Source organism: Rhincodon typus, chromosome 13 (genome assembly GCF_021869965.1).
Source record: "Rhincodon typus isolate 14 chromosome 13, sRhiTyp1.1, whole genome shotgun sequence".
Taxonomy (NCBI): Eukaryota; Metazoa; Chordata; class Chondrichthyes; order Orectolobiformes; family Rhincodontidae; genus Rhincodon; species Rhincodon typus.
Window position 1 is genome coordinate 5437929 of NC_063344.1, and position 14838 is coordinate 5452766.

General features: G+C 41.1%; 1 protein-coding gene across 1 annotated transcript in view; it reads right to left on the reverse strand.

The window, feature by feature from the left end:
* The window catches only part of pcolce2b (procollagen C-endopeptidase enhancer 2b), a 50097-nt gene extending 44060 nt beyond the window's left edge, over window positions 1–6037 (reverse strand). Inside the window, 2 exon segments of the mRNA XM_048604490.1 lie at window positions 3246–3351; window positions 5049–6037. Of these exon segments, the coding sequence (XP_048460447.1) occupies window positions 3246–3351; window positions 5049–5125 (183 nt within the window). The 5' untranslated portion in view covers window positions 5126–6037.
* Between the last annotated feature and the right edge of the window lie 8801 nt (window positions 6038–14838).

A 14838-nucleotide genomic window follows, 5' to 3' on the forward strand; every position in this document is an offset into this window, starting at 1 on the left:
CACCTTCTGTAGTTTCTTACAGTCTTGGGCAGAGCAGTTGCCATACCAGGCCATTATGCTTTGAGTGGTGCATCTGTAGAAGTTGGTGAGGGACTTTACGGATATGACAAATTTCCTGAGCTGCCATAGAAAGAAGAGGTGTTGTTCTGCCTTCTTGACTGTCGCATCTACATGGGAAGTCCAGACAAGTTGTCGGCTGTTGGTTCTCAGGAGGTTTCCTTGACCATGTTTAATCTGAAGCCACAAGACTTTATGGAGTGCAGAGTTAATGTTGAGGACTCCCACGGCAACTCCTTCTTTACTGTGTATCACGGTGTCAACACCTCTGCTGGGTCTGTCCTGCCAATGGGATAGGATGCATCTAGGGACGATGATGGTGGTGTTTGGTACGTTGTCTGCAAAGTATGATTCCATCAGTATGACTATGTCAGGATGCTGTCTGACAAGTCTGTGAGACAGCTCTCCAATTTTGGCACTAGCCCCCACACAGTAGTAAAGAGAACTTTGCAGGGTCAACAGGGCTGTTTCTGATGTTGTCTTTTCCGGTGCCAAGATCGATGCCAGGTGGTCCATCTGGTTTTATCTCTTTGTTGAAACTTCACAGCAATTGGCACAACTGAGTGGCTTGTTGGGCTATTTCAGAAGGCAGTTGAGAGTTGGTCTGCAGTCACGTGTAGGCCAGGCCAGATGAGGATGCCAGATTTCCTTCCCTGAAGGACATCAATAAGCTTGATTTTTTTCTTTGACAATCGTCATCAGTAGAATCTTAATTTCAGATATTTTTAAGTTGAATTCAAATTCCACCATTTGCCGTGGTGGCACTCAAGCCCCAGGACATTAGCTGAGTTCCTGGGTTAACAGTCTAGTGATAATACCAAGTGATATTAAGCTATCTGGAAAAATGACATTCCAAAGCTTGTATCAGAGATAGTAGGAACTGCAGATGCTGGAAAATCTGAGATAACAAGGTGTGATGCTGCTTGGCCTGCTGTGTTCATCCAGCTCTACACCTTGTTATTCCAAAGCTTGAACTCTTTGCTTTCAGACGCTTATCATTCCACTTTATATTTCCAGAACTTTCTGGCTTTGTATGAACCAGAACTACTTTGTAGCAGAGATTATGTTCAATATAAGGTGTACTCAATCTATATGTTGTAACAAAGAATATTATGGTATCGAATATACTTTGAAGCACTTTTACAATGCTACTTTGTTTCTCAGAGTGTGTCACTTATGTATGATTTCAGAAGAGCACTGCGCCTTTTTCCTGTCATTTGCACCACAGCTCCTGGCTGAAAGATACAGTGATACTTGTTTTCTACGCTGTGACGTCGGCTCTTCAAACTCATGCAACCTGGACAGAATAGCAAAGAAGGAAATACTCAGCAGATTAGGCATCTGTGTGGTGAAACTAAAGTTGGCCATTGATCTTTCAGATCTAAGACCTTGCCACAGGAATGGAAGCCAGATTGTTTTATATTAGGCAGTGTTACCAAAGGGAGGAGGACAGTCCTTGTCAATGACCCCAGTGTAAAAGTGCTCACTAAGAATTGCAACCAAGTAGGTAAATTTTCCACTTCAACTCTGCTGACAAGTGGTGCTGAATAAATGCCTGATACTTGTTCAGAGGGAGAGAAAGTTAGTGGGAAAAACACTCTCGGCCACTTTTGCATACCTCCTAGCTGATCAAAAGCGGCTTTGGCAGAGAACAGGAACAGGCCTCCTGCCCACTCTTTTGCCTTGGAATGGTACATGGTGTGGAAGAACCTATAAGGGGAAAAAATTAAATGTTTTAAATGGTACAGGGGAGGGGAAGAAAGAATATGAAAGCAAATGCCATGCATGCATTTTGACACTCATTGTGTGGTTACAGTCAGCAGTATGGGAGGGAGGGATGGCTCATGAGGTCCCTTTCATAATAATTTCATACACTTCCTGTTAAAACCATTTAGGGTGGCACAGTGGCTCAGTGGTTAACACTGCTGCCTCACATCGCCAGAGATCCAGGTTCGGTTTCAGCCTTAGGCGTGTGTATGTGTGGAGTTTGCACTTTCTCCCCATGTCTATGTGGGTTTTTCCGGGTTTCCTCCCACAGTCCAAAAATGTACAGGTAAGGTGGATTAGCAATATTGTCCAGGGGTGTGCAGGTTAGGTGAATTAGCCATGGAAAAATGCAGGATTAAAGGGATAGGGTAGGCTGGTGGGTCTGTGTGGGATGGTCTTCAGACGCTTGATGGGCTGAATGGCCTGCTTCCACACTGTAGAGATAATATAATTCTATAATAGTTGTTATTGCTCAAACATTTTCAGTAGCTGCTTTGTTCCTGCCCAGACACAGCAAGAGATTGGCAACCAAGTTCCACCATCACCTTCCGAAGCTAAGTAATTGAGTGAACACAGGTCTGGGCTACACAGTGCACTTACACATACGTAGAGGTTGGTGGAAAAAGAATTGGATTGTCACACACTCTTACATCAGTTTAATATCAATGTCTATATGAGAAAATGAACGAAATTAGATGATACCCAAAGCAAATGTTCCACACAAACTCATACCGAGAGCAATTTCTCTCAGTGGAACAAAGAAGCTTAAAGGGTGGTCTGAAAAGGTTTTCCAAATATCATGAAACTTTTTAAAAGGATAAATGAAGAGAACTTTTCTCCAACATTGACGAATCAGGAACAAGGGATACAAAATATGGATGATCACAAGAAAACCAAAAGGGGGAATTAGAAGAATACTGGCAGATATTGAATCATTAAAATGTGGAAGTCAAGTAGTAATTGAGACAAACTACATCATTACTGAAAAGGATATTTGAAATGAAAGACAATAAGAAGTTACAGGAAAGAGCGGGCTGTTGGGATTATCATAAATAGTTTTGGCTGAAGGGCTAGACTGGCACAGGTTTGCAGCCAAATTGGCCTTCCTCATTTGCTATAATCCTTATGAGTCTATATGGTTTGTGCCTTTAAATTCCAAACATTGAGCTCTCTGGAAAACTCTTCAGCTAAATAACACAGTTCCATCAATCACGTTAACAGACAGATCCATTGCCAATATACGTTAAAAAAAATTATATATTTTACTTGCTGTAATGTTATAATTGTTTCTTAATTGAATTTTGGTTTAGCCACACTCTGCTATGCGCAGTTGCATCAAATTTATTCCTTTTTGAGTAACTTAAAAACATGTTTTGCAATAGAATATATGCTTGTATTCATGAGAGTTTCTCAATTCATACCGTGATTTTCCAAGTACATTTACTGTTGGGCGGGTAGAGTCTAGGGAATCCCTCACTTCCAATAAAACCTGACTCTCCACTTCGTATTCCTCCACATTTAAAGTTCCTGGAAAAGGCAACAAAAAAACCCATCAAATTTGCAAATAACCAAATTTTACACTTTATTCATGCTGTCTTTCAGAAGACATAAGCCTGAGAATGATGCTACTTATTACCATTATGAAACCAACACATTTCTGTCAAATTCCTCTATTTGCTATTAAACCAAGCAAGAAATTAGATGCAAGTCATGATGCATTCAATGCTATCAAGATACCATTATGTTCCACCTTAACTTTCTTCCTGACATTACAAGTTAGTAATCTAAACACAGCGGTTCTGTTAATATCAAAAACAATTAGATCTTTTTGATAAATAAAGCAAAAAACTGCCAATGCTAGAGATCGGACACAAACAAAATGGAAGTTGTTAGAGAAACTCAACAGGTTTGACAGGATCTGTGGAGAGAAAAGAGTGTTAATGTTTCTAGTCCAGTGATCCTTATGCTGATCAGCATAAATACCATCTTTCTCTAGGAGCATCGGTTCTGAAGGGTGACTGGACTCAAAACGTTAACTGTTTTCTCTCCACAGATGCTGGTAGACCTGCTGAGTTTCTCCAGCATTTTCTGTATGTTTCAGATTTTTTGCAGGACCTCTGTTAAGATCAAAACATAATTAGATCTATTTGATAGCTATTATCTGAAGTGCATTCCAAATCTGTCTTAAAGCCAAGTCACCATGATCTGCAATATACACTGATATAGCGTTTCAAATTTGCACAAGGTTTCCCTGGTCTAGCAAACCAGCAACATGGATGTTTACTGTAAATATACTCCACATCTTTCATATATGTTGCCAGTTGACACAAGATCGTTCATGATCATGACATAGTCTGTCTAAAACTAATCTTCATTTCATTAACAGAAGTTTTTTTTCACCCTGGGCATGTTATATTGCATTCAGGGCAACAGATACCAGCAAATGCAGCACTGTGGATCTATCCACGGTACGTGGACTGCGACGGTTCAAGAAGTCAGCTCTCCATCTTCTCAAGGGCAACTAGGGATGGGCAATAAAAGCTGGCTCAGCCAGCAATGCCTACATTCTGTAAGTGTATTTAAAAAAAGCAATACAGGCAAGTTATGTGTCTGAGTATACACACACACACACACACACATTAGAATAGGTCACTAAGTCAAAAGTTTTCAGCTTTCTCGCATCTTTGTTGCACACCCAGTACTCAATTTTCTGAGTAAGGAGCAGACACATTTTGCAGTGGGTGCCACCTGGCTCTGTTAAGTCACTTTCTCAGAACGATTTTTAAAACACTCTTATTCGAGTCCTGACATTTTGTTTTTGTACGTTTGCCTACCTGTACCCAGAACAACAAACTATAATGCCAGCAAGTAAAACTCTCTGGAGGGCAATAAAGTCCAGGAATTGAGAGTTCAGTGTAAGGGAACAGAGGATGATTTGAAACCACAGTGCAATAAATCGCCTGTTTAAACAAACAATCACTAGGTTTCACTTAATAGAACTGGGACCACCAACCGTTTCGAGGCACAAACGTTAAACCATCACTAAAACCAGGATGACAGAAAAATGTCGACGATGTGAGGCACAGTTAAAATTTTGGCAAATAAAAATCAAACTTCATCTCCAGCACATATATAGATCGGGAGATGCAAACGTTTACCAAAACAAAAATCACCGAACTTGGGTCAAAAGTTTACAAACTTGTTGTTGAAAAAAATTCCTTTACCTTTTTCCTGGTGGGAGCTGACACGAAACGAGAGTCGCGCACAACAGCCCGAGGTAAGGGAAGCCGACGGGTTTCATGGTGATCACTGAGGGTCGGCGGAGAGAAGGATGGAGGAGGCGAGCGGGGTCTCGGTGCCGCCTGTTGCCCCTTTCTTGAAGGAATCAGGCAGCTCTCCGGCTGTACATGCAAACTGCGTCTGTTCTTCAGAGGAGGAGACAGCTCAGCTTTCCCCGCGTCACTTGCCTTTTCCTTTGCCCTTAAAAAAATCCTCATCCAAATAATGTAATTTTGAACAAAACGCACGCAGGTTCAATGGGTCGGCCTTAAATAAATGGAACTCTCACTTAAAAAAAAACTTTAAATTGAAATTTCAGAGAGTAATTCTCGAGGATCTATTCTGGTTCACAATGGAAAGGGAAAATTCTTTGCTCAACAGGAGAGGGCGGGAGATTAACCAAATCAGACTTTTATACCGTCTGTTGACTTTGAATTGCTAAGTGCCGTATTTTTCAATTTCCCTTTTAGAGACAACCCTGTGCAAAGTGAAGGTCGCTTTGGCTAAGACCCAAACTGAAGCGGGAACAGGGGCGGAGCAATCCCTTCAATACCAATGGCGGTTTCTGCAGAACTGGCGAAATTTAATCGAGGACCTTTATAAAGGCGCCGCGTTGACTGAAGTGGACAATCCTTATAACGTTACCACTGAAATCTGTTTTCTCCCCTCTCCCCAAACAAAAATTATACTGTAGCCCTTTCAATATCGAAGGTACTTTAAATCTATTACAAAAAACTAAACTGCAGAACATTTGGAAGACAGTTGCAGGATTGGGTAAAGACAGTATGTATTTACATTGGAATTTTTCAGTGATGTGTCCAGTAGAGTTGATAAGAGGGAACCAGTAGTTGTGGTTTACAGTCAGTTCTGCTATAATGCAATAGTAGCATTCCTGTGCAACATCGTGTTGTAGAAAATCGCACTATAGAAATAACAGGGCCTATGGGAAAAGTAGGGTTAGGGATAGACCACCAAAAAAAAAATCACTCAAAAACCTAACACAAAGGATAGCACAGTTTGAATAAATGTTTAATTCATATCTAATAAGGAAATAAAAGTAAATTTAACATCTTACCTTGAAAAAACGTCAAGATGACTTGATGGAGGAGGAGGTTTTGAGGTTGCTCTGTTGTTAATGCAGGGGCTGAGGATCCTCATCATCATCATCATCACCTTCAGGTGCAGTTGTGGTTGCAGGGTTAGGGTGAAAAATAATTAATCCAATAGTGAATGGCTGTGGTTCATTGTCTTCTGACTGTTTCTTGGGGTTGGATTAAAAAAGACATTCAGTTTTTGCTGCTTCTCCCTTTTTCTTCTTTCATGAAGAAGCTGTTCATAGGGTGCCAAGTAAGATCTTATTCTACGAACTGCTACCCTGCTGCATTCTGCATTACATTCATTGTTCTCTAAGAGCTGCAACTGCTTCTTAATTTCCCTCAGGATAGAAGAGAAAACAGAAGTGCAAAGCTCTCGTTGTGCTGCATCCTGGACTTCACCTTCTTCATATCCAGCTTCCACTTCCCCATAATGACAAGTTGTTGTAGATCAGCTGTAGAGAGATCTTCACAGTGGTACTCAAGCAGCTCTTCAACATCATCAGTCTCCACTCTTCAAATCGCATTTTAGCCAACACATGTTCACATTTTAGAAATAGTGCACCCCTATTCGTCAGGTGGGTTATAGCCAATTCACGTTGCCGGAAGATGCGTTATAGCAGAACTGACTTTACTTGGACTTTCAGAAGGTATTGGATAAAATCCCACATAAGATATTAGTGCATGGGATTGGGGGTGGTGTACTGACATAGATAGAGAACTGGTTTGGCAGATAGGGAACAAAGAGTAGGAATAAATAGGTCTTTTTCTGAAAGGCAGGCAGCGACTAGTGGGTTACCGCAGGGATCAGTGCTTGGATCCTGGCTATTCACAATATATGTTAATGATTTAGATGAGGAAACTAAATATAATGGGATTAGATTAGTTAGGTCATTTCTGACTGGTGCAGATCGATGGGCCATTTTCTTTGCTGTACACCTCTACGACTCCAATGCCTCCATGTCTCCAGTCAGTACAAAGCTAGGTGAGAGGGTAAGGGTGCAGAGATGCTTCAATGTCATTGGACAAGTTGAGTGAGTGAACAAAGGCATGAGGATGAAATATAATGTGAGGTGAAACACTTTGGTAGCAAATAGAGTACTGTTCAGCCATGATCATATTGAATGGCAGAACAGGGTCGAGGGGCTGAATGGTCTACTCTTGCTCCTATTTTCTAGGTTTCTATTATTCTGCCTCTTCTGTGGCTGTCAGAATGCACTTCACATTTAACAATATTCAATATTACCCACTCTTTTCATCAGTAATTTTCATTTCCACTTGAACCAAGACATCTTCACAGAATCACAGAATTTTTGCATCGCAGGAGGAGACTATTCAGCCCATTGTGCTTGAATTAGCTTTTTAAATGAGCATCAATTCCAAGTGCTGATCTCCTGCATTCCCCCATATCACTGCACACTATTGTTATAAAGCTGAGATTGACCCCCCCGAAAACTAAAACTGAAACACCCAAAGAGGAGCACCTTGCCCTATAATCTGTAAAAGGAGTGTGAAAAGTGGTGTAACCTGCCTTTCAGCGACTTCTAGTGGTTAAATAAAACAAATCCCTGACACTCCTAATCAATAAGTAACCATTTATTTATCTAACTCTAACAGTGAACAAATGAACTAAATTATTAACAAACCAAATAAATCCCTTCTAACTACTAACTATTCCCAAATAAAACAAGATTCTAAAAGTATGCTGTTCCAATAAATATAACTCCCACTTATATAAAATAAAATTTAAAAAATAGAATTTAGTCTCTCAAAATTACAGCCAGATTAAGTGTCTTCTGGAATGCTCTGTGCCTTCTCCATCAAATGTTCTGTCAGGAATGCCTTATCCATTGATACTTCTGTCAGGAAAATTAAATAGTTGTACCATTGGTACCTTTGATTTTTCTTAGATGGTGCTTTCTTTAAGATTTAGAGTAGCCTGTGAGAGCCAGTGTTTCTCTCTCGAGAGCTGGGAGTTGTTAACTTTGGCAGATAGTTCTCCTGTCATTATCCAACTGCCCCTTCTTTTATACCTTGATGACGTATCAATTTCTTACAGTCGGATTGGTCCTATGTTGTCAAAACCATCACATGTAAATTTAATTGGTTTGTGGTATCTAAATGGCTGGTTCAAATTGATTGACTAAATTCAAAACTTGTTGTTGGTATCAAAACAAAATTACTGCTTGGGCTGTTAACTGTTTGGCATTTTGATACATATGTTTCGATTCAAGTACTCTCTGTGCACCTGCAAACCACAAGCTGCTGCTCACATACATCCTTTTTGAATCTTTAAGCAGAGAAAAAGCACATCATCTTTTAAAGGGACCATGCACTTCCTTCCCCCCTAGCATTTTACAAACACCAATATTTTACAAACACGAAATTCTAACGTCCTGCCTCCCAATCCACAAACATTGTACCTAACTTTGCAACACCATCTTTATCCAAATAATCTGTAATGCCTTCTTGTACATCTCAATCAAACTTGCCTCCACCACATTGCCAAGCTTCAAAAATAGTATCTTGGAAAACATGAGATAATATCATGTGCATTTTGATGTGGAAACATTAACTGTAATATTTTCTAAATTAATTCAATTTTGATAGCACCAGGTGGAAAGATCATAACTGATCATCCAACTCAGCACCCAGTTCCCACTTTCACCCCATACTCGTTGATCTCTTCAGCCCTAAGAATTGTATCTAACTCCTTCTTGAAAACATTGAAGATGTGACCTCAACAACTTTCTGTGGTAAGGAATTCCACAGGTTCACCACTTTCTGGGTGAAGAAATTTCTCCTCATCTCAGTCCTAAATGGCCTACCTTGTATCCTTATACTGTAACCCGTGTTTCTGGACTCCCCAGTCATTGGCAACATCTTTCCTGCATTTATTTTAAAGAGCACCCACTGTTTTAACATCTTCTCGCAACAAACCAGGGTCCCTTGTGCCATTAAGGACAGTCTGATCTGGAAAGGGACTTATGCCAGACAAGAAACAAGTTCAGACCGTGATCAGGACTAATGTGTCAACTGAATGTCCCAATCAACATCTTAGCCAAATTATTATTCAGATTCATCAAGTGTCACCCTTCATTTGCTAGTCAATGACCATCTCCAATAAGAGACAATGTAACCACCACCACTTTACATTCAATAGCGTAACCATGACTGAATTCCCCCACTGTCAACATTTCAAGCGAAGGGGGGTAACATTGACCAGACACTTAACTGGCCTTGCCACGTAAACACAGTGGCAACAAGAGAAGGTCAGAAGTTAGGAATACTGCAGCAAGTAACTCACCTCCTGTTTTCCCAGAGCCTGTCCACAATCTGCAAGATTCAAGTCAGGAGTATAATGAAATTCCTGCATGGATGCAGCTTCAACAACACTCAAGAAGCTTGACACCATCCAGGACAAAACAACCCACCTGATCGGCATCACATCCACAAACATCCACTCCCTTCACCACTGACAATCAATAGCAGCAGTGTTTACCATCTATAAGATGTACTGCAGAAGTACACCAAGGATCCTCAGACAGCACATTCTAAACCCACAACCCCTTCTATCCAGAAGGACAAGGGCAGCAGATACACGGGACACGACACCCTGTAAGTTCCCTTCCAAACCACTCACCATCCTGACTTGGAAATCTATCGCCGTTCCTTCATTGTCACTTGGTCAAAATACCGGAATTCCCTCTCTAAAAACATTGTGGATCTACCTACCGCTCATGGACTGCAGCGGTTTCAGAAGGTAGCTCACCTTCTCAAGGGCAACTAGGGACAGGTAATAAATGCTGGCCCCAGTCAACAACGCCTCATCCCACAAGTGAATGAAAAAATGTAAACATGGAACTTATATCTTCACATGCTATGATTTGCTCAAAGTAACCACCACCTGACTTGTAAATGGATTCGGAGATCAGAACATGGTCAGCATGGACTGGTTAAACCGAAGGGTCTTTTTCCATGCTGTTTCACTCTATGGCTCTATGATATGACTCATTGGGCTAATAATCACCTGCTAACAATCCTTTCACCAGTTCCCCAAAAGGGGGAAAATGTTTGTATGAGGATATGCTAAGAAGAAGTGCTATTGATCAGTAGATAGTAGATGTATACTCTAATTCCTCATGTGATGAGCTCCACGCTTCAGTAGCTCAATCACATTTAGTCATATTTGCTGCCAATCTATCAATTATTGCTGCAGTTTGTTTTCTATTCTTTTAGTGTGCTCAAGTCAGATCAATTTCTTTCTCACCAAATTCTTTATTCAGTCTTGTTTAATTTCCTGTGCATATCCACATCTGTTTCATGAGTTTAATGAATGAAAATTATTTTTATTCTTATTATTCCAATGAACCATTCTCCAGGAGTTCCTTAGGGTAGAATATTAACCATCCCAGCTGCGTCATCAATGACCTCACCTCCATCATAAGGTTGGAAGTAGGGATGTTTTCTGATGATAATACAATGTTCAGCATCATTTGCGACCTCTCAGATACTGAGGCAGTCCATGCCACTATGCACCAAGACCTGGATAAATTTCCAGTTTGGGTTGATAGGCAGCAATTAACATATGAGCTGGGGAAATGACAAGCAGAGACTACCTTTAACAAGGTAAAAACCTGACCATTTCACCTTGGCATTCAACAGTATTACTTTTGGTCAAACACCCATCATCAACATTTTAGGATTCGGTTTTGGCCAAAACTTGAACTGGACCAGTCATATAAATACTGTGGCTACAAGAGCAGGTCAAAGGCTGGGAATTCTGTGATTAACCCACTTCTTGACTCCTCAAAGCCTGTCCACCATCTGCAAGATACAGATGTGGAATGTGTTGGAATAGTCCCCACTTGCCTGGATGGCTGCAGTTCCAACAACACTCATGGAGCTCAACACCATTTGAGAAAAGCAACCCATTTGGTTGGTTCCCCACCCGTTTCCCTAAACATTCACTTCTCCCACCATCTGCACTGCTGCAGGTGTGTGTACCATTTACAAGCAACTCACTAAAGCTTCTTAAACAGTACCTTTCAAACCCATGACCTCTGTCATCCAGAAGGACAAGGCCATCAGATGCATGGGAACCTGCAAATTCTACTCCAAACCACATCCCGTCCCAGCTTGGAATTATATCACCATTCCCTCACAGTCTATGGGACCTATAATTCTCTACCTAATTGCTCTGTGGGTATCCTTACACCACATAGACTGGAACAAGCAAAGAGACTGCTGGAGAATCTTAACAGGTCTAACGTTTCAAGTCCAATATGAATTATCTGAATAAGTTGAGTTCTGCAGCGGAGTCATATTGGATTCATAACGTTAATGCTGTCTCTGTTTCTACAGATGCTGCCAGGTTTGTTGAGTTTCTCCAGAATTCTTTTTATTGGTTTTGGATTTCCAGCATTTGAAGTATTTTGCCTTTATTCTAGACGGATTGGAGCAGTTCAAGAAGGCAGCTCACTTTCACTTTCTCAAGTGTAGTTTGGAATGGACAACAGATTATGGTTTTGCCAGCAATATCACATCCCACTAAAGTATTTTAAAAATCTAGCTGCTTTAATTTAGCTTTTTTGGTAACCACATTTGACTAATTTTAATTCAGATGATTTTTTCCAGATGTCTAGACACTAGTGTGCTCTTACAGAGATCTGTGAATTCATCAGCTCATTTCTTTGACAGGAATTTTTACATCCCTTGCTGTTTGTTATTCTCCTCATAGCTGCCAAAGCATATAGAGTGTATAAAGTCTTAAACAAAGGGAAACCTGCTGGCAGAGATGTTGCATTTTTTTTTTCTGTGGTATATAATTATGCTGCTTTTTAGGAAATAATTCTGAACTGGCATCCAGTATGCTAGCATGTGGTGGATTTTGAGACTAACAGTGGGAAATCTTATGTGAATTATTTTCTCAGCTTGTCCGAGTTTGTCCAGTTTTCCGCTTAAGGGTTTAGTGAAAATATCTGCTGAAGGAGATTTACTGGTATGTTAATCTGACAAAAGAATATCCTATCAATGTGTGCCATTGTCAAATAGCCCCCTGCATCTTAAAAATGATGTTATGTTGATTCTTTTAGCAGACAGGCTTTAGAATCAGGACACAGAGCTCTTAGCTCAGAGATAGTAAGAACCGCCGATGCTGGAGTCAGAGATAACAGTGTGGAGCTGGAGGAGCACAGCAGGCTAGGCAACATCAGGGGAGCAGGAAAGTTGATGTTTCGGGTCGGTACCCTTCTTCAGAAATGGGGGAGCCCTTAGCTGATATGTCAGCAAAATATTTTTATCCTGATCCTAACTTAAGTCACTTGTGCTCACAGAAGATAAAGTCATTTTACCAGACCATAGGGCTGCACGCTATCATTAGAGAGAGAGATCATTGGTGGTGGTTTAACCTAAGAGGAGAGATTGAGAAAGAGAAAGAGAATCCTTTATGGTAACCTCAGCCAGTGCAGAAATTGAACTCTACAGTGTGCAAGGGAACGGGGAAAAAGGAGGAGATTAACACTAGGGAATGATGTTCACTTGAAGAATCAGTGCAGACATTATGGGCTGAATGGCTCCCCCCGAGCCATAACATTTCTGTGATTTGAGATTTAATGTCACAAAGGTCCTCAAAGTATGGATGATACTTGAAGCAGGTGCTGCTACGTTTTTTTTGGCATTATGTTGTGTTACAGAACAGCCATCTGGCCAAATGAGTTAATCACACCCCACCCCACAGAGTAGCATGAATGAAAGATAAAATTGCAGGTTACCATTTCAGAGCTCTTTAATCGACTGACATAAATGACATTTTTTTCTATAAATCTAGTTCAATAATTCACTGTCCATAAAGGGCTATCCCAAAATCTTTTACAAGAATATAAATAGCAAATTACTGATAAAGAGGAGCAAGGTTGATTAGTGAGCAGAAAGGGATTTAAGCATTGAGGCATTGGCTTGGTTGAAATGTCAAATAAAACACTTTGCATCTGTCTTTACCAAAGAAGGAGATGCTGCTCAGGCCATGGTGACAGAGGAGGAATCTATGTCATTAGAAAGGTCCAAAATTGGTAAGGGTGTTGGATAGACTTAAAGGTGACAAGGCACTGGGACTAGATGAGATGCATCCATGGATCAGAAATTGGCTAGCTGTAAGGTTGGATCAGAAATTGGCTAGCTGTAAGATTGGATCAGGAATTGGCTAGCTGTAAGATTGGATCAGAAATTGGCTAGCTGTAAGTTTGGATCAGAAATTGGCTAGCTGTAAGAAGACAGACGGTGGTGGTTGATGGGAAATGTTCATCCTGGAGTTCAGTTACTAGTGGTGTACCTCAAGGATCTGTTTTGGGGCCACTGCTGTTTGTCATTTTTATAAATGACCTGGATGAGGGCGTAGAAGGATGGGTTAGTAAATTTGCGGATGACACCAAAGTTGGTGGAGTTGTGGATAGTGCGGAAGGATGTTGCAGGTTACAGAGGGACATAGATAAGCTGCAGAGCTGGGCTGAGAGGTGGCAAATGGAGTTTAATGCGGAAAAGTGTGAGGTGATTCACTTTGGAAGGAGTAACAGGAATACAGAGTACTGGGCTAATGGTAAGATTCTTGGTAGTGTGGATGAACAGAAAGATCTCGGTGTCCATGTGCATAGATCACTGAAAGTTGCCACCCAGGTTGATAGCGTTGTTAAGAAGGCATACAGTATGTTAGGTTTTATTGGTCGAGGGATTGAGTTTCGGAGCCATGAGGTCATGTTGCAGCTGTACAAAACTCTGGTGCGGCCGCACTTGGAGTATTGCGTACAGTTCTGGTCACCGCATTATAGGAAGGATGTGGAAGCATTGGAAAGGGTGCAGAGGAGATTTACCAGGATGTTGCCTGGTATGGAAGGATGGTCTTATGAGGAAAGGCTGAGGGTCTTGAGGCTGTTTTCGTTAGAGAGAAGAAGGTTAAGAGGTGACTTGATAGAGACATACAAGATGATCAGAGGATTAGATAGGGTGGATGGTGGGAGCCTTTTTCCTCGGATGGTGATGGCTAGCACGAGGGGACATAGCTTTAAATTGAGGGGTGATAGATATAGGACAGATGTCAGAGGTAGGTTCTTTACTCAGAGAGTAGTAAGGGCGTGGAATGCCCTGCCTGCAAAAATAGTAGACTCGCCCACTTTAAGGGAATTTAAATGGTCATTGGATAAACATATGGATGATAATGGAATAGTTTAGGTTAGATGGGCTTCAGATTGGTTTCACAGGTCGGCACAACATCGAGGGCCAAAGGGCCTGTACTGCGCTGTAATGTTCTATGTTCTATGGGTATTGAAGGAAGTGAGAGTGGAGACTGCTGAGGCACTGGCCATAACCTTTCAGTCTTTCCTGGAGTTGAATGAGGTACCAGAAGACTGAAGAATTGGAAACATTACCACTTTGTTTAAGAAAGGTTGTAAGGATAAGCCCAGTAATTACAAATGCAATGTTAGTTTAATTTTAGTTCATAGCATGTCTACAGTGGAGAAACAGGCCCTTCAGCTCAACAAGTCCACACTGACCCTCAGAGCATCCCAACCAGACCCATCCCCCTGTAACCCACCTAATTTACACACCCCTGGACACTATGGGGCAATTTAGCATGGTCAATCTACCT